This window comes from Odontesthes bonariensis, chromosome 12, assembly GCF_027942865.1.
Source record: "Odontesthes bonariensis isolate fOdoBon6 chromosome 12, fOdoBon6.hap1, whole genome shotgun sequence".
NCBI classification, from domain to species: domain Eukaryota; kingdom Metazoa; phylum Chordata; class Actinopteri; order Atheriniformes; family Atherinopsidae; genus Odontesthes; species Odontesthes bonariensis.
The window spans coordinates 33437600-33458982 of NC_134517.1; the positions used below are offsets into that span (position 1 = coordinate 33437600).

Genomic DNA, 21383 nt, shown 5'->3' on the forward strand with positions numbered 1-21383 from the left:
GCATACAGACAGAGCTCTCTGTTTGTCCTCTACGTTCATTTCATGCGTATTTTGGTACTTTTCAGAGACCTTGCGGATGTGTACCCAAACGCAGCAAACTGAGCAGTACCACCACAAATCGTGGTGGCAGTGCTGCACAGTATAGCTCACATGCAACAGGCGAAAGGAACAAACAAGAAGAAGACAAAAACAGAAATGGTGTAAATTTTTGAAGAGAGGCTGGCTGAATGTGTCTGGAACTACAAAGACATCTGTGATGTTACCTCGCCTGGGCATAGGGACAGGATTCCTAAGCAGTTGGGAGGAAATTAGCCGTCAGAACTCGAAAGTGAACTCTGAACTGCCCTCAGTGGATGTATTGCCTAACAACCATGTCAATGTAAAGCACACATGGGAGCATGTTGGCAGTGATGCTTAACAACATTTGAAGTGGATGTACCTATTTACATACGTAAAGTGACCATTAGTGAGCCTTGTTGGGGTTCAGCTCTGCACATTATAATGTCTGTAGTTAGTTCCATGAGGTCATAATACAAAACCTACAATTGTCACAAAGTGAACATTTTACAGTACACAGACTGCTTTGTTGTCTCCCTTGTCCCTGTTTATTGGGCTTTCTTTTTCTTCTCATCCTATCCAAGTCGAATAAGACTGCACACACATGACATCACAGAGTTTTGATAGAAAATTACAGAATTGATCTGGAGCTCAGCAGGCAATTATCAGAGTAAAACTGCCGTGCATATAAATGAGCCCCAGTACAGGAGGAAAAAGGAAAAAAAAAAAAGAACGAGATGCCATCCCTGCTGCACGGCTAATATTCTTCATTACACGCCCGTTTTTGAGTTTACCTGGGAGCTCTGTGGGGGAACATTTCCACATCAGCAGTGTATTTGATTTTCCTCACTGATCAGAGGAAACCAATTTCTGACCCTTCACATAGTTATGATAAAAACCTGCAGTATCATGGATTATTTCCTCTACTGGGGACTTCACATCCAAAAACCTGTACATTTTCACTCTCATTCTCTGGCTTTTTCCGTCTTTGCTTGTTCTCTCTTTCATTGAAAGCAGAGCAAATATACCACGTGTTCACAGGCACAAACATTATGGTAAAGCAGAAATAATAATAATATTATTTTTTCTTTTAACAAGGAGATGGCAACAGTGATGCTTTTCAATAAGATTGGAAGAAATTCTGTTGATTGGCAACATCCTTTCATTTTCTAATTTCTCTTCAGTGCAGACTTTGGCTTACTTCCTGTCTATTTGAAAAAGGCTATCGGCATTCTTTCATTTAGCAGCAGCTTTAGTTTTAGGCTGATCATGTTGAGCATGCCAGCTGTCACCTACACAATCTTACAAGTCAGATATTTAACTATTTAGATTTAGCTAAGAAGACGTGTGTGTGTGTGTGTGCGCGCGTGTGTGTATATCCGCATGTTCCTGTTCATGTGCTGGCCTGCTGCCATGTATAGTGAAAAGAAGCACCATGAAGTGGATCTGTCAGTGTGAGTTATAGACAAATGATGGCTGCATGCCAAGAAAAAAGCAACAGCACACGGACACCAAAATGAACTATTAGAGGTACAGATGAAGACTGTATGTTCATGCCCTTGTAAACCGATAACAATATGTCTTTTTTTTTTTTTCTTTAAGTTGTAGATGGTGTTTTTGAGATAACACGTACAGTGGCCCACAAATTTCATTACCGTCTGAGATAATTAAGTTGGATCTAATCAAAAGTTGCCATATTTCTGGAGTTAATGGGCTCAGCATGGAGGCTAGGGAGGTGAAGGGCTGTCTGAAAGGTCAGCTGACTCACCACTGCTGCTGACCCCCCTCAGCTATACCTACCCACACCTCTTAAATCTCAATCAGGAACTGGTTGCGCAGCCATTCATTAGCTTGGTATCCAGCGGCTGTCTCTTTCATCTCACCCCTCACTACCTCGTAACAGCAGCCCTTTCTGTTCCAATCTTTCTTCTACTTTCTCAGTAGAAACACTTGATGCGGTCCCTTAAAGGTATGTAGGTTGAACGTCTGGATATCTGCTAGTGAAGCCCTCCAGCTCACACACACACACACACACACACACACACACACACACACACACACACACACACACACACACACACTCACTCATTGCTGCTTCCATACCTCTTCCTTACCCAAGCTCAAACCATCACAATCCTCCCATGTTTCTCGCCTCTGCGTCACTGTTCTTTTTTTTTTTTTTTCTCTGCTGCCAATCAGTGGATCCTTTCTCACAGAGCTGCTTGTGGCAGTAAAGAATCATGGTGGTCAAAAGTGTGTGAGGGCGTGGGTGCGTGCATGTGTGTGCAAGCATGCACGCGTATATGGGCAACAAAGCCTTGTGCGAAGCTGAGGGCAGTGCCGAGGTTCCCCCCTGAGGCAGAGCTAAGATTGAGTTCATTATTCAGTGGGAGTGGGTTCCGGCTGTGAGAAGAGAGAGATGGCGAGCAGTTATGTGTTGTGGCTCCTCCAACCCCACTGTCTACTGGGAACCAGTGGAAAATATTGCAAAGGAGAAAGGCGATATCTGTCACATTTATACAAAGGGATAGCATTTGGCCTTTTAAATTTTTTTTTGCAAAGGGGGTACATAAGACTGATATAAACAGGCCTTTCTTTCATAAATGACAGGTATTGTTTATCAATTTGTGATTATATCAAACATACTTTTTTATTTGTCATTTGAAAGATGAGATTTTATAGTTGTAATAGATTATCCGGTGCTGCTGATGCGACTATGATGCACACGTAGAGCAGCACCAGAATTCTGTATCCCTAGATGGCAGTAGTTAGTTGATCATGAGTGCACTGCCTGCCACAGAACAGAGTGTGTCTTTGAAAATGTGTGCAAGCATGTGTGTACTTGTTTGTTCTCCCTTGAGGTTGATAAAGTGTGTTGGTATTATTTAAAAAAATAAATTTAAACAAAAACTAATAACAGTGGAGGAAAAAAACAGTATTTTCAAAATAGTTTTGGTGTCCTGCTGCTCCTCACATACAGGACCTGGGGTTTCTCCTTCACTCATGAATAAATACAGATTGCTGCTGCCTTTTTTTCAGCTCTTGCACAAAGGCAATTAACTTGAAATTGCTTTGTTGAAACTGCTCCACAAAGAGCTTAGCAAAGGAAATGGCACCACAGCAACTGCATATGTAAAAATTAAATGTATGACGTTCAGCTCTCATGAGATGTGCTTGAAACTGCATTGAGGAGCTATTGGCTCCTAAACAGTGACATACTTATAAATGGTACACAAAAAGGGACTGCATGTTTGGCCTTATTGACCACTCTGTGCTCTTTACAGTGCAAGACAGTTTCCCCCCTATATTCATACAGCATTTTCATTTAATTGTATACAGTGGATGCATATCTCACACTGAAAGTATCATGGGCAACATGGGACTCAGTGGACCCGTCAAAGGTGCATTTCACATTTACCATTTTACAACTTGCAAGTCTTTTTCAGCATGATGAGTGCAGTGATTCATGCAGTAAATGGTCTGTCATCTTACTGCCTGATTAACAAGGACTGAGACCCCGGGAAGCACCTGTGTTTCCTCATCACTCTATGGCTCTTGCAGAGGGCTCTGCATCAAGAGAATCCACCTCCACTCAGTTAATCTTCAGCCATTCTGACTAGCAACTGCCAAAAGCAACAGAGAGTCTGACAGACTCAATTTGTTTGACTTGTGAGCTAAATATTGTGTTCCCGGCTTGAGAGATCACTGAAAGTGAAAGCTGAGGCAAAAACCACAACTCCGGCAGTATTTGCTTGATAATGAGCCTGCAGCCATGACAGGGTCAAGCAGGGTCAATAGCTGCTGCTAATTCTAGAGAATTGTATCAGCGTCCAAAGTACTGTTGAATACAGTGTGAGGACTGGCATGGTGAGCCTTGGTCATGTCAGTCAGTTAGAGGAGCTTTACAGGCATGGTACTAGAAAATAACGCACAGTGTCTCACTGCCAAGCGGACTGTACGATTGTATAGCTGCATGTTGGTGACTTGAGGACAGACCTCACCCAGTGCCGTATGTCAGGACCTCTATTGCAAGTGAATGATACATAATGAATGAGTTGCCTATTAGGCTGCCCTAGCCTCCACCATTCAGGGAGCAGCTCTTGATTCCCTCTGACACATCTGCTGGATCATGATGAGCACTACTCCTATTGACAGCTGCATGGCAATGCTCAAATATACCAATAGGGTGTTACATTTAAGCTGATGTGATGTAACAGATGAGGGCGCCTTATCTAATTGAGGGTAGAGGTGTAAAAAGAAGAAGCATATTCCCAACAAATATGGCGGTGGTGTTGGCATACATGAATCATTCAGCACACAAGTAGAGCACTTCACAATCATCAGAAAAAGCCGAAACGATTTAGTCACAAAGTTGCCACTATGATATCAACAAAATAATGCAGTCTGGCCTCAACAGTCAAAGCAAAAAGAAATGAAATGCTCATGAAATTATTCATTTGGGAATTTTTTTTTTGAGAAACTGCTATTTCTCGCTGCCAGCAATACACTGTTTTTAGAGCTTCAGAGTAAAATGTCCTTGAAGACGAACTTCCCCAGTCTTTACGACAACTAAAGAATTAAACATGACAAATTGTTCTGCATGAAAATTGATAATGTTACCTTTGCATCTGGGCTACATTTATTTGGCATCTTAAACTATGTTTTGCTTAATGAACTCAGTATTCCTCGACAATTCAGGGCAGCTCTGTTTGAGCAGCACCAGCTGCTACGTTCATCAGTGACTAAATGTTTTGTGGTATATGCGTTTGGTAGAAACGCAATTTCTTTCTGCCATCTAGATTATGATATATTTATCAACTATGTGTTCTGGCTCTATTACTCCTATTCATCCATTTTATATACCCACTGAATCCAATTCAGAGTTCTACGGGGGCTAGAACCTATTTTAGCCAACATTAGGTGAAAGGTGGGGTACGCTCTCAATGGGTCACCAGTCCATCACAGTGTCAACACAGGGATGAACAAGACAAACTGTTTGAAACTGAAAATAAACTGTTTGTTTAGTGACCTCAGCATTTTTGTTTTGTGGGATGGTGTGCACTCTCAAGTGACTCCCTCCCCTTTAAACTCCACCTTTTTAAAGACGATAAAAGAATCTGTGTTCTTTAGCAGGTTGTGTAGGTTTTGGTGCTAAAACTACAACTTAGATGGGTGAAGTCTAAAAATGAAAGATATAGTTAGTTAGATTTGGGTATAAAAATCTACCTGGTTAGGTTTAGGAAAAGATCACAGTTTGAGTTAAATCGGACCTTTTCACATCATCATCTGCATGTTAGAAAGCCAAGTCATCAACAACTTCCCTGGTTGTTTGCGTTGTTAGTTCTGGAGGTAAATGAATTATGATGTTGCAGGAAAAATACCAATACAACGGATATCAGATAATGCTACCTCCAAACAACACAGTAAGAACAAGATGGCCCCTCAGTTTCTTCGTTCACTGAAGAAATACTTTCTGAATACAAAGGCCTCCCATGCAGAGAGATGAGTTGATTTAACATGGGTCTCGCTTTCACCACAGGGGAGCCCTATAAGCTGCTAAAGGGCTCAGAGTTGACTCTGGTTTCAGTTTTGTTTTTTTCTCTCTCTCTCTGTCTTCTTCCTTCTTTTTTTTTTGTTTAGTTTACTGGGGTGTTCTGGTGCAACTGCCAGTGACTCTGAAAGTTATATTATACCTTTTACATTATTTTACATGCTCATCATTAGAATAAGTAAATACATGTTAAGATGTTTCAAATGTTAGTGCTTCAGAAACGTTTATCCATGATGACTTGGGATTCTGCTGACACGCAGTGGCATGTAATTGTACAATCCTTGTACACTTTAGGTGAAGTAATTGCAGGCATTTGAATGTCAATTCTCCTGCAAAGTTTCACCTCGAAACAATGGTCCATGTTATTATTCTGTTTGTTGTCTGCTTTTCCTTTTGTGTTTTTCTGATTTCATTTATTCATTTCTGAAAGGGATACTGACCCTGTAACATTTAATTTAATTTTCATCAATTCCACCAATATTTACATGGTCTGAGCTTTTTACAGCTGCCTGCTTCATTCAGTTCCCTTGCTTTCTTCCTCCACCTCTTCTACAAGATGATACCCCATCCAGCTCCTCTGAATTTCTCTCACACTCGGCTCAGATGCAGCATCCATACAAAGCATTGGAAAACATTCTACTTAGACTTCCTCTTGCCCCGGCAAATGCTCAAGAGACTGTCAGTACCCAAGTGAATACAAATCACAAAACGGCTTACTAACTTTAACCTCATGACTCCATCATGAATTTTAATCATTGAGTTATTAATTTGAATTAAAAGGCGATTTTCTTTTTGAAAATATCACAAGCTTCTTTCAGAGCCTACCTCTACCACCCTTAGATTTGGATATTCTCTTAGAGTGGTTCTAACTTTCAGGAGGATAAATAAGAAATGTGTTGTACATAAGTGCTTACCAAAAGGAATACTCTTTGAACCACTTGCTTGACATGACCTTTTTTGGTGAAAACAGCACAGGGTACTTGAATTGAGCAGAACAAAAGAGTTAGAAAAGTGTGGCTAAATGGAGGGAATGTTAAAAGTCAAAATGCTTTCCGGCTAATTTATTCTTGAGCTTATTTTCTTTCCCTAAATTAGGAGGAAAAATCCTACTGGGGAACAGAAGCTAATGACATGAAGAATGGTGACTATTATTCAACATTTTAACATTTTGCGAGCCACTCAGTGGTCGAAGTGTAACCTCATTCACTTTAGGTGCATTAGCCATAATGTTAGAACATAATACCGTGATAATGAATCACAGCATTTTTTTAAAAAGTAAGTTGGTGCCTATTGTTTTCTTTGTCTTTTTTCTTAATCTGTACTGTAAGTGACTGCAGTGGTCGGTTAGTGTTCCAGTGGGTTTTAGCTGCGGAATTACAGATGAAGTACAGGTTACTGTACATGACTGTAGCCTAACAGAGACTCCTCCACATTCTGTGACTTGCTTTATTTCAGAAGCCTTTTTGAACCCCTGCACTTCAGAATGACACTAACTTCACCGACTCTACAGCTAAGCAGTCTGATTACTTTTATACGAGCTGCGTCACCTTGACGGCATTCAATCATTGAGAAAAGGCAGGAAACGTACTCCTTATTCATCCCCCTGCGAACCCCCCCCCCCCCCCTGTCCCCCTTCCTCTGACTCTCATCTCTTCTGTCGTCTCCCGTGCGTCTGTTCGCTGCAAAGAGCGGCGGTGTGCATGTGTCAGGGAGTCGGGGGGAGAGCTGCACTGTTCTGCGCACTGGTTCCGCTGGACATCACCGAATAACGGCGCTCGACAACCGGGCGGCGGTGGAGGGGGAGACTGGACCCGGAGCAGGACCAGGAGAAGCACCGTGGCTACTTATAGCCCGCTCTCCGGAAACATGTCGGAGTTTTTCCTACTCGCCTTTCTAGCCCTTTTCTCGGGATTATTTCCGTGCGCCGAGCCTTCGAAGGTGTCGGACGAGGAGAAAGGTAAGAAGGAACCGAGCCGCCGGGAATGCGCAGTCCAATAAAACTTGGCACCACCGGCTGCTTTGAGTGCGGTCTGGTGTTGTTACGAGCGCCAAATGTTGTGCAGTTGCTGGATGTGAGCGATTTCCATAAGCATCCTTTTTTGAATTTCTAGAGTTCAAGGAAAAAAAAAATGCTCGTCATTCCTGGCTGTCCAATGTGCCATGCCTCCCTGGAAGTCTGCATCTCTTTTATTTTTGTAATTCAGAATGACAAAAAAAATTAATTGTCATGCGTCCTACATGGTTAGCGGCTTATAACGATGCCACCTGTGCAATAACGCGCTGCATGTGCATTTGGCACAGCTCCTGCGTTTGTGCATTTTCAGGAACACTGACGAAGAGCCAGGACAGACTCGGTATCTGTGACTGCAGGTGCTCTGCATCGTTATCCTACAATGCAGCAGGTGAAAATCCATGTGCCTGAGAGTGTTTAGCCTCCCTCCGAGTCGTAGGTTGTATCCCAGCCGTGAGATCGTTGTAACATCGCAAGAGTACGTCTTTGATAGATGTGCGGTCTGCTCCACAGCGCGCGGTGTGATCCAACAGTAATGTGGGGACCTTGTTTATTGTTTGATTTGTGTCAAATAATTACAGCTTATGTGAATAAAGGGTGCGTGCTGCTTGAGAGGCTTTTTACAACCGGCTGTATTTCTTTGGGAGTCAGAAATGATGTTAGGATCATTGTGAATATTGCCAACCCTACTCACCTCAGCGTGCAGAATAGAGTTCCAGCACATTTTCGGTTTTTGTGTCCGGGTTGCGGGCAATCAGCCACATTCACAGGCAGCTATTTAAACTACTGAAAAGTATCACTGATGCATGATTTATAACTGTTAAGGAGGAAGTATCAGTGGGCTACTTAGTGATGATAAAATGTGAATTTATGCTTAAGTAGTTATCAGCCTTTCCATTATACCTCTTCAGGGCTCCCATTTGAGTATAGAAATGCTGAAATATGACCGATGCATATGTGCACCTATTTCACAGCCAAAGTGTTGCAGTTACATAAAGCACCTTTTAAAAACACATTTAAATGTATTATGTATTTTAAGATAACTGTAGATTCATGAAAGTCTGCCTAGCTCTCCTTATTACATTCTACAGCAGAGCAGTCAGTGTCAGGCCAGCTCTGCTTGTTGGAAGGCTGTCACAAATGTCACTAAAAGCCTCCCTGCAACACAGTTTAAAAACCAGGGACTCAGATTGCCTTGCAATCACAGTAGGCAAGACAAACCTTGTGTGCTTTTCTCTGTGCATGAAATGAAAAGATAGATTTACCTCTCAGTTTTCTTGAGTGCCTCTCTCTGCAGCAGGAGAGAAGGGAGGGGACACTTAGTTTTGTTGGTGTAGTTTGACTCAAAGTGAAAAATTAAATACAACTGCAATGTCTCATTTGGGGTGACACAACCTTTAAATTGAGAACTGTTAAGATCAGATATATTCACATCCACACAGATTTATCTGAGGAAACTGGACCTCACTGCATCTGTCTGCTGTCCTGCTCCATTTGCAGCAAGAATAAATTGAAGCTCTCCTTGTCTAAATGGACGGTAATGATAATAGCATTTCTTCTTTCAACACCAAAGCTGGTTGTTAGCCTAATTAGTCTGAAATTAATTTGCTGTGTGGTTGCCACGTTTCTACATCGGATGCCAAGTAGTGAGTAGTGGTTATCTCTGAATGAATTAGAATAATTTCCAGAGCTCTTTCCTTGAATGGCATTGTCTCTTTTAAACGCTTCCCCCATGTGTTTCCCATCTTATCACTTGTGTCCATCTAACATTGAGCAGGCTGACCTGGCTGAGCCGGTGTGGTAGCAAATTACTGCTCTGACATGATGAAAAGCATGAGAAATACGGGCACACCAGTGCTTTTTTTTCTTTTTTGTATTAAAAATAGAAGAAAATTCTAAATATCTGTAATCTCATGCATCAACCTCAGTGCCAGATAAAGATCACAAAGCACAAAAAGCTCAAGGTTGTTTGTAATGTACACTGTATTTAAAAGTTGAAAGTATTGTGGAGGGCACAGATTGGTCCAAACACTAATGCAGGTGAGACTGCCTTTAGAATAAAGATGGTCTAAAAATAAAAAAAGTACGTATTGGGATTAACCAACAGTATATCACACATGAACTAAGCCAAAGCTCAATAATAATATCAACGATCATGAATAAAGTAGTGATGTTATGGTTGGACTCTGGGGGGGGGGCACATTTTTCCCATTGTTCCACCTGAATCATAAACACTGATATTCCTTTTGGTTCAAATGGCTTATATTGTTCAGGTTTATAGGAAACCACTTGAGCATATTATATGTAGGGATACCTTGGAATACAACTTGGATGGAATTAAACGTTTGGTACAGCATGGAAATAAAACAACTCCTCTAACTATGAGTGAGTTCTAGACGCCATAGTAACCACTTTATCCTTATTTATTAATCATCGAGGGTAGGCATTTCTTTGCTATCTATTGAGTCAAATTTTTTATTTTTTTTATCATATTAAAACATATTTACATATTTTACAAATGCATAGACCAGTTGTAAATGTTCACCGTAAGTGCTGAACACCACTAAGTTTACTATATAACTGCCAACAAAGCGATACACAAATTCAACATGCTTTCAGGTCTGATATAGACCGGAGTTATACTGACCACATACCTTTGATTTCAGACTGCATTTTAAAAACCTAATTCAGACTGCAGAACAAACTGTAACTGTTTAACGTAAGCATGAGACATCTGTGCATGTGAAGCACACTAAATAATTACATTTATATTGTTATTAAATCTTGATGAACATACTGTGTACCACACTTGTACAAGGACTGGCATTACTTTATGGCCAAAAAATAAATGTGAGATAATTTACATATATCTACATAATATTGTTTGTACCTTTTTTCAAACTTATCTTGCACGTCGCTGACTGCATCCTCCCAATCCAAGCAATGTAATTCTGTGGTGTGCTTAAGCACTCAATAGTGCTTATACTTTTCAGCCTTTTAAGACAGATAAACATGACGGCTGGCAGTGGTTAACTGTATTGATGATGATAGAGATCTACTGATTACAATTTTCTTGGCCGAATTTGAATATTTATACTTATCAGAGGTCTGATCTGCTGATTCTCACCAACTTACATGTCTTTCTTCAAATGATAACGAACACAATAGAAATATATTTTCTTTCCGTTTTAGTGTTATGACAATTTATTATAAATTATTGAAAATATACAACGTTTACATCATCTCTGAAATTGCAGAGGTATTTGCACAGGTGAACCACAACTGAAGTGGAACTACAGTATGTCCCCAAAATCTCTGTTGCAAAACTGATTGCGGATTTGGGATTAGCTGTGATTGGGTTGCTTGTGAATGTGGCATGAAAGAAGATTAGATAACACTGGTATTTTACAGCTGTAAAATTAACTGCTCTTTGTTTTATATTTACCCAGATGGACCTAGATGGTGTCTCAAATTTCTAACACTTTCATCCTCGAATATGAAAAATAACTGATCATCCAATGTCAGGAATTCCATGATGTTTTTCATATGGCTTATTCTTGTGAAATATTGTGGAGGCTGATGGCTTTTGACTGGCTGTGTGCTCTTGCAAGCTTTAATTTATGCCACTTTTCCTTGTTTGCTTCAACAGAACTTGGCATGTTCTGCAGCGTGAAGCTGTTGTAAAAGTTTCTTCTGTCCTAAATATTTTTATGTTTGTACCTCCATGGCTTGCCTTTGCTTTACAGTAATAAGAAATCATGAGCTTTGGGTCTTCCTGACTCACAGTGAAAACTTTCACACATAAAAGCTTGTGTGTATGCATGGTTGTGTTGCAGTTCACATGATTACTTCTTGATCGTTTTTAAATTTATTTTATTTTAATTTTTTAATTGATTTTTTTTTTGCGTGATCCTGTTTTGTAAGGCAAGCTAAAAATTGTCTTAAATCTTGTACTCACAGACTATATATATGTCATGTTACATTTAGAGTGAAGGATTGTTCTAAATCCATTTTTAAAGTCAGACTTACAGTGTTGCTGTATTTATCCAATAGGTCAACAGAAATGACATGAATACACATTATATTAAGTATAAATGCATCTTTTCAATTTTTCTTATTTCATGGTCAGCGCATATGTGGCTAGGACCTTTTGAGAATGCTAACACGTTTTTGCATGCACTGTTTGAGATATCTTTAGAGGCTTGAGATGAAAAAACAGAGTTCCTGACTCTGCGTGTTGAATGCAGCAGAAATGTCCAGTAAAAGTGTCATGATCATAGAAGCTTAAATGAGATTGTCAGGGCATGTGGTCAGGAGAAAATTGTATATGGCAAGCTTGGTCAGAGGAGAAGGAAAAGAGGGACACATTTAAGCTGTACAAAGACTGCCTTTGGTTGATTCTGTAACTTCCTCAAGTTCAGACTGGGAGTAAACTGCTTTAGAGCATGATTTTTAGTGGCACCTTATCACAAAAAGAACACTTACAATCTCACTGTATTCGTGATGCAGCAACCATCCTCCATAGCCACACAAGGATTTCAGAAATCTTGCAGGAATCTGCTCTGACACAAGAATTAATTTGTGATCACTTAATTAGATTTTTCCAGGCCTGAAATGGGCAGATTAGCCATTACAGATTTCACTTAAAAAACTTGAGACTTAGATGGAAGGGGTGATCAGCTGTGATGTACCAACACAATCTACAAGTTTGCTTTCCTTGTTCAGCTAAATTGAATAAATTTTCACATTTCACACAACAAGAGGAGGAGCGAAGACCCATGTGTAGACAGAAACCTGGCTCGGTGGAAGAGCTCAGTGTTTTTATTAAGCTAATGTGGAAAATTCAGTCTTAAAGGTTGGCAGGCAGGTTGACAGGTACAGGAAGCAAAAACAGGTGTTGGATGACAAGAGCTGAACAACATAAGCAACCAAAAAAGGCCATACAATTATCTGACAAAAAAACGAAGGCAGGATGTCAGGTACGTATGCACTAGGGCTGATGGGGGAATTGGAAACAGGTGGGTGTGGTAGTCAGCTAGAGCTTGGAAGAAAGTTTGAGGACATCTGGTGGGCGGATGGACTCTGACAGCAGGGTGAGGATAAAATGCTAAAAATAACATAGGGTGGGACAAGAACTATGATGCATAGTTCACACTTATTAATGTAGCCAGTATCTATGCTCTATACATAGCTTAAAGCTGCAGTCTGCAAGATTTGTTGTTGTCATACGTAAAGTCCTACTTTTTGGCAATTTAAGAGTTTACATGATCTATCAGAACGCTTGAAGTTGAAAACGGTGACCTCCGTAGTCGCAAAATGCAAGAAATGCTTATTTTTTAACCGAAAAATGAAAAGTTATTCAACTTCCTGTCCCGCTCCTTCAAAACACATGAGAACTCGTGCACGTAGACGTGCACGCCAGATGCGCCTACACGACTCCTCATTCATCAACTCACCTGTCATTTGCGATCATGGAAGACACAGTAAGTAGACTAGCCCGTAATGAAGTTCAATAGTCCAGATAAATAAGCGTGGGGACGAGCCTACCTTGTATCGCGCGTGCACAATCGGTGATTGACAGGCAGCAGAGCCCAGCTCGTAAACCTGATTGGTTACCTTTTACCGGTCCGGTCTGCAATTTTGTAAACAAACCTGCTGGCTTTGGAGGGACCTAGCGGGACATATAGGGGACCTAGAGAACTCTTTTTTTTTGTATTGGGGTATTTAATGTACTACTTTCAGAATCCCCGGACAGTTCCAGGCATTATGCTTGAAAAAGAGTTGCAGACTGCAGCTTTAAAAAATAAGATGTTGTTGCAACTTGACAAATTTAATTGAGAAACAAGTGTTGATGACTTAAATCACTTGCATGGAGCACCACTTAAAAATAAAAATAAAATAAATAATAATAAAAAAAAATCTTGCATATTTCTGAGATCTTTGAATGACTTAGTGTTACATTGGTATGCAATTATTTGGAAACCCGGTCACAATTTATGGTACTGCAAACAGTCAGAAGAATAGCATATTTCCAATGGGCAATAAACCTGAATTATTCTTTTCATTCCCTTTCAACAAGATTTATGTATTTTCAATGAACGCTTAGGCACGCTGTGCAAAAGTTTGGGAACCCGAAGAAATTGGACTTTCCAGGTAACCTTTAATCTTAAGTAGAGATATGAAATGTCAACAATCATTATTAGGAATGGCCAGTCACGCAAATGTCAAAGCTTTATAAATCTCTGACTCCTCTCCTGTACTCCCGTGCAGAAGCACTAAAATTCAAGATTCAACACAAGTTTGGATGAGAGAATGACAAGAAATATCTTCTCTGCCATGACTGCTGACCTCACCCAATTCATATGAATTTGCATCTCTACAGATATGAAAAGAGATGACGACCATGTTGGTGAAAAGAGTTGACATCTTGCAAATGCTGTCCATCATAATTCTATGACAGACAAACAAAGTCCTCCTCCACTTTTCTTGCTGAAGTCCCATGCTGAGTCAACTCAGAACCCATCTGCCCATCAAGCCATGATGGAGCCGGTCCTTTAGATGTGGGCACACAGTCTCACAGTCCCCATCTCACCCACTTCATTCTACATTTACCAGACACAAATATTAAATTGCCATTCGAGGAATAGCCATAAATTCAAGATGATTAAACTTACATTCTTGTCATAGTACTAAATATTTTATGTGTTTTTTGTCTTGGGGTGGCTTTAGATCAGTAGGAAGAGAAATTGTCTGTCGTTGTCTGGAAGGTTCATTGGTTTGATCCCTTGTTTTCACACTGGATATCAAAATACTAAATCCCTTTTTTTTTGGATGCATTCATCAATGTGCTATTGTTTTAAAAGAGCTCTGTAACCTGTAAGACGGTTAAGGCTAAGAAGTGCTGTATGAGTGTGTGCGATTGTGGCTTGAAATGTGAAAGCATTTTATTTTGTCTAAAAGACAAGAAGCGCTACATAAATGCAGCCCATTTACCATTTGATCACTTAACTTGCAGCAATGTTTGGTCTGGTTGTACAGGGACATGAAGAATCCGGGGGTTTCAGCATGTAATCCAAATATTTCTGTACATTTTCAGATGTAGTATTGATCAAGTGTAATTCTGGCTTGAATTTTTGGAAGTGATTTGTGTTTCAGAATAGCTTTTCAATGCGCTGCTTCACTACACAAGTCATTGTTAAATGTTTGTAAAATAGCAGAAGACTGTTTGAAAAATTGCCAAAAAAATATTAAATGAAGTCTTTTTAAAAACTGGTCAGCATGGGGTGGATCAATCATTATTCGGGGATGGACTGTTGGAAAGATTTCATCGCTAGAAGGAAGGATTACAATTAAATGCACACATGACTTAAGTCGCAAATTGTGGCCTCTAAATCAAGTTAACAATCTTAAACACATTTCAAAATCCAGGAAGGACTACCTCAGGAGGAGCGAGCTGAAGGTTTAGCCATGGCCCTCAAAGTACCCTGATCCAAACATCACTAAAAATCTTTTAATTAGTCTTCAAAGAGCAGTTCATGGAAGACCATCCAAAAATTTGACAGATGTAGAGCTTATTTGCATTAAGAATGTGTGAAAACCATCTAAACATGAGCTGTGCGACTAGTATTTGAATACAGAATGTCTTTAAAAGAGGTTATACAAGCTAAAATGGAGATTTACTTTGTATTAACCAAGTACAAACTTTTGCCTCTGTGTGTAATGGAAGTAAGAAGAAACTCATGATTGAATGTTAAAGTGTGGTCTTTGACCTTATGTCTTCTGGAAATCACGTCATCTTTTATTGACTTACCTATTCACAGCTGCAGACATTTTGACAAGGGGCACCCAGACTATTAAAAAGCCACTGCATGAGAACATGTGGTTGTCATTTTTAAAGGGGAAATGTTTTGTACAGACTAACAGTCAAACATTTGAAAGGCTGACCTTGAAATGTTGGACTGAATTCTGTTTTCATAGCTGTTTTACACCTTTCTTTTTTCTTTAAACCATGAAATGAAAATGTACCCGCCAGCTGTGAGGTCTCCTCTGTAGCTCCTTTTTCCGCCCACATCCTGTTCTGAAATGGCAGTAAAAGTGTCCACATCAGCAATAGGTGATCCTCAGGACGGAAAGTTGCCCACATACTCACCGGTTTACTCTGTCTTTACTCAGTGATTGAAGGAACCACATGATGATCCCAGTTGAACCTAGGCTGATGACTGGGTGAGAGGGAGTGGGGTTTGAATAGGATATGAGGCACTAGTCAGCACATTGTTTCATCTTTTTTGAGCACTCGAGTGTACAATGACGTATATTCACTTGTTGCTGTTGACTTTCATGGTCAGTGAGCTATACCGCAGCTGCGTTTCACTGACTCTGCTTTTTTTTTTTTTTTTTAAACACTGACTTTGCTTTTTAATGCCAGGACAAGCTTAAGAAACAAGACGAATAATCAGAGCAGCCTGTCAGCTGGTAACATTTTGTGGTTTCCGGTTGCACAGGAGCAGATGAAGCACTGCGGCCTAACTTCAGTGCTTCTCCCAGCAACACTTTAAACATCACTGTAGTCATGACAGGGGTTCTTGGGTTTGTTGATGCATTTGTGCTCAGACTGCATTTTGCAGAATGGCATTCAGTCTTTTATGAGCTATGAAAAGACTTTGAAACAGCTGACACATCTATCTGGTGATGTTAGCTGAGTGTTGCTGGTATTGAGCTCTTACATTTATCTCAGAGCAGGGGTGACCTATGCCTCGTTGGGGTGTACTGCGTGATGTTTTGGACTCTGCTACAGAACAAAGTTATCGAATGAAGCTGGTAGATTTTTGATAGTGTCAATTTTGATATTACCTCTAGCAGTCTTAATGGGTTACAATTGAATCAGTGATGGATTGGCTCACGTTGTGAAAGTCAGTAGCTCTAAATTGACTTGTAGCATTGATTACCAATAGAAGGAAGGGCTACAGTTTTGACCCACATGATCTATTTTGGTTTGAGTCTGGGATGACTTAATTATGTGGGTAGCAAGGAGTTTCAAATTTGATTTTTCCGAGATGTTACATAATTCAGAATCTGAATAATAAATCAATACATTTTTCTTCAGAGAAAAAGCATCTTGGTGGAGTTGACTCTAGGAGCTTGGTTGCTGGCTTAAAAGAAAAGTTGATAAATAATTAATGGGGAGAAGTATAACTGTTTCCCGATATGCAAATGAGAATAGATCTCATGATATCTCTTATAGGTCATGTTCAGTATGAGGTCATCACTAGGTGAGACATAAGGTCATCAAGATCATAAAACAAAGAGTAATCTTATTAGCGCCATGAAAGGGAAAAAACTACACACATGCATAAGCATGACAATAAGCCCAAAGTAAATTTGAAGGTGAAACAACGTGGCCTCATCTTAATATGTCTGAGCTTAATAGTAAGGCAAGGCAAGGCAAGTTTATTTGTAGAGCACAATTCGTACACAAGGCAATTCAAAGTGAAATAAAATCATTCCAAAAAACATAAAAAATAATCATTTATAAAATTAAAAGTGAATAGTGCAGATAAAATACTTTCAGGTGTCATCATGCACAGCTAAATAGAACTGTTTTCAGCCTGGATTTGAACATTGTCAGAGTTGAGGCCTGTCTCACATCTTCTGGAAGACTGTTCCAGATTTTAGGAACATAAAACTGAAACGCAGCCTCACCTTGTTTAGTCCTGTCTCTGGGCACCAGATGGAGACCCCTCCTGGAGGTTCTCAGAGCCCGAGTTGGTTCATATGGCTCTAACATGTCAGAGATGTACTTTGGCGCTAGACCATGAAGAGACTTGTACACAAGCAGAGCTGTTTGTAAAGGTTAAAGATAGTGCCAGGCTGAGTGTGAAGCTTGAGCAAACCAAACCTCTTTCTTGAAGTGGCACGAAGGGTTAAAGAGTCTTCTTCTCTGGCTATTGGTTTGGCTGTCAGTTTGAAAGGGTGAGCAGCTGTTTGGATGGAGGCAGCACCCTGAGGAGATAATGTTGTGTTCACAGCATGTATGGACATTCAGTGTGTATCCTTACACTGTAGCTTATACTTTTTCTCAGACCCTCTGTTACATCCAGGATGCCCAACAGGAGCTTCAAGCTGTCTTTGTTCATTTAACCCTTATGCATCGTCTGGGCCCGTTTGACCTATTTTCAAGGTTTGCCAAAAGAAAAATTATGTATTGAATTATTTTTTTCAACCTAAGTAGAAGAATATGTGCAAGAATAAGCACTCTACACATTAATCATACATATCTGGTGTTCAAATCAATGTGACCCAGGTGTGAGGAAAGTTTTGGAAATAAAATAGTAAGAAAAAGTAGGAGAAAAAAAGGTTTCCTGTATTCTGATCCTCACATTGTATTATATCCATTATTGCAACATTAGCTGCACTTATCCCTCACCCCCCACTTCTTATTCAGTAGTCCATAAAGATTCTTAATTCTTTTTCTCTTCAGTTTCATAAATCACACTCTTCTCAATAGAAAAAATGCACTCGCACAGTTTTAAATACCGCTCCAAGAAGCTCTCTGTTCCTGTTATTCCTGCTCTCTTTACACCTTGTAGTGTGTAAAACCACGAGCAAACACACTCACAAGGTTTGAACATTGTTACATTTGAAGCCCAGGGTTTGCTCTCGTATATTTCCATCATGCTTCAACTAGCACAGTGGTACTCAATTTCATTCTCACTATTAGACATTTTTTATTCAATTCAACTAAACCTACACCTGTCTATAACTTTTGTGCAGTCGACTAAAACATGAGCAGTAGTGATGCAACAAATTACCTGATATACTGAGATAATGAAGTCCTTATTTAGCAGAGTTTGTAGTTTTCTCAGGGATAAGTAGTTTAATTCACTGTTGAATATGAGAAGGACCCAAAGTCATTGATATATTGTAGTTTAACCTTACTTTTGACAGGGTAATATCTATGTTATTCATATACTGTACTGGAAAAGAAATTTCACTCTTAAAGTGATCTTAAAATGACATTACATCGGATGAACACCAACACATGAGTTGATTTTAAAAAAAGCCAGGTGCTGCCAATCAAGGATACTTAATATATTGATCAACAGTAAGAACAAAACAGAGATTTGGACAGTTTGCTGGTCTGAATAATTATGTCTGTCTAATAAGGGTTATGAGGCCATTTCCAAACTCTTTTGAGTCGATCGTTCTTCAGTGAGAAAGATTATTCACAAGTGCAAAAAACTGTTGTCCCGGGAGTGGATGTCCCTGTAAGTTCACCTCAAGTATAGCTTGTTTGAAAGGTTTGCAGGTAAAATATGACTGCAGGGCTTAGGTTTGTAAAGTTGCAATTGAACAAACCAGCAGTCCAATTTACTTCTGGAACGGTGGAATTTGGACAGGCACGACCAAGCATTATGGTGAAGGGATATCAAAGGATATTTTGGGCTTGTTATGCAGCCATAGGACCTTCACAACTAGCAGTGATTTAATTGACCATTAACTCCTCTGAATAGCAAAGTATTCTAAAGTCAAATGTGAGGCCATCTGTCTGATAGCTAAAGCTTTGCTGATATTGGTTCATGCAACAGGACAATGATCTAGATTTACAGCTGAGTGGAAAAACAAAGCAATCAAGAGTCCAGTCAACCTCAACTCAAATTCTGTGGCATGTCATTAACAGAATTAAGCATGAACAAATGCCAGCAAACCCCAATGAACCTTAAACAAAAGATGGCCAAAAGTTCGCCACAACAATGTGAGTGGCCGATAACGTCATACAGACAATGGTTACTTTGAGTTATTGCTTCAAAAGGTGGTTTTCTATGAATCATGGTGTGCTCTCAACTGCTTTTCGCATTTTGGCTTAGTTTTTGTTGAGTGAATACTGTCATTGAGTAATATGTCATGTGTTGTTGTTCGTCGAAAGTTTTATTGGCCTAATTTTAATACCCGTTAAGGGCTGGATGAGTGGGCAGAAAACATTTCCTGTTTGTGTCCACAGCAGACACATCAGAAATTAATTTGGGTGAACAGCCTGAAGATGGATGCGTTACTGTGTTGTAGCACTATTTTGTGATTACAAGAGAAAACACACACGCATGCACACACACACACACACATGCGAGGAAAAAAAAAAAAGCAGCCGACGCCAGCACTTCTGACCTACAGATTGGTCAGAAGTGCTGGTGTTGAGGTGTCGAGCCCCCCAAGTGGCAATGGTGGTGGACCAGAGAGAGGGCTGCTGAAGCCTGGCTGGGGACTCTCTCTCTCAGCTGCCACCTGGCACAGACTGAGGGCTCAGTGCCTCATCATGCAGACTTGGCTCAGAAAACCAGAACAGGGGAGGGATTCATCCTTCCCCCAACAAGCTTCATTCAGCTGACAAACCTAAGGCCAGTTGGTGATGCCTGCACTGGGTCCTTCTTAAAAGTGAATTCAATAAATGTTAAACCATTGAATTGTTCAATTTAAATGTACATTTTCTTAAAATCAATTGATTTGCTTTTATAAATTTAATTTGAAATACCCAAATAGCCAACTGGAGGACTGACGATATTCAGCATTCTGCCTAATCTGTTTTCCAGTCACTCTCACAACCGATTGCCCTAAAGACCTGTAGAATAATGAGTATAAACATTAAATTATCCATCTTTAAATATGCAGGGCTGTGTACAGCATTTACATACTGTATGGTATGCAGTATTTATTCTTACAATGCTACCAACAGCTAATGCAGATAAACATGACCACACAGAGTGAAATTGTATGTGCACAAATTAAGCCTTCCCACAATGAAAATCTGTCCTGTCTGTGATGGGGCTGCTCTCCCTGGCAGAGGACTATAAGCTGCAGTGCAGTTAGATGGAGGATAGGAAGGGAAATTGTTCGCATCTTTTTCACGTCTGTGTGCAAAGCAGTCAGTGGGTACATCATATGTGCATCTATTACAATTCTTGGGGTGGCAATAAAAGATGGTGTGGTCTGATTCTTTCAATATCAATTTGGAAGAGACTGCCTAAGTGTATGACCAAGCCCGACTGTAGACCAAAAAAGGTTTCTGGGCCTGAAATATTTGTGAGATTGCAACTAAAGATGAATAATTGAATGCACTTTCATGGGATAGAGCATGCATCGGGAAAGTCAAAGATAAAATCATACTGCTGCCCCCACTTACACCTGCTCCAAGAGCACAATTCACTCAACAGCTGTGCAACATACTGTTGGCCTACGTGGATTGAGTTCAGTTTTGTGGCAGCATGATCACTGAGTTACTTTGTGTTAAAATTAGATTAGAAAATGCATCGCCACCAGCTGTCATCAGTCTGATTCAGTCTGATTCAGTCTGATTTTCTAACATGCTTCCGAGGTGCTATTGATCTCTGGTCCCTGGCACCCTCCCCTCTCGCACTGTTGGATTGGAGTCCTATTAACTGTGCTCCCATCAATCACAGTTCACCCATGTTTGCTTGTAGGAGTCTTTGATACGATTAGAGCAGTGTTCTGCCATGACGTTTTTTTTCCCTCATTCCTTGTGTCGACTGGTATGAGATGGAAGCAGTCACTACTTTCTTGCTATACTGACGTGCCTAACTGCTCCATAACCGAGACCAGAGATTAAGCACGATGGACAGGTAGATTGTCACAGGTATCTCTCGCTGCTCAATACTTGATAAGGGCCCCCAAAACTGCACTTTCTAAGGACAAAACCCCAGCGAAATCAAAAACTTATGTTTTATGCATTTGGCAGAAGCTTTAATCCAAAGCGAC

The 21383-nt window shown here is 40.1% G+C and overlaps 1 protein-coding gene across 4 annotated transcripts in view; it reads left to right on the plus strand.

Annotated features, from left to right (window-relative positions):
- Positions 1-7300: 7300 nt before the first annotated feature.
- lrp1bb (low density lipoprotein receptor-related protein 1Bb) overlaps positions 7301-21383 on the plus strand; it is a 280141-nt gene continuing 266058 nt past the window's right edge. For all 4 annotated transcript variants that reach the window (XM_075480193.1, XM_075480195.1, XM_075480196.1 and 1 more), the window contains exon 1: positions 7301-7565. In XM_075480193.1, the coding sequence (XP_075336308.1) occupies positions 7475-7565 (91 nt within the window). In that variant the 5' untranslated portion in view covers positions 7301-7474. The remainder of the gene's footprint in view (positions 7566-21383) is intronic.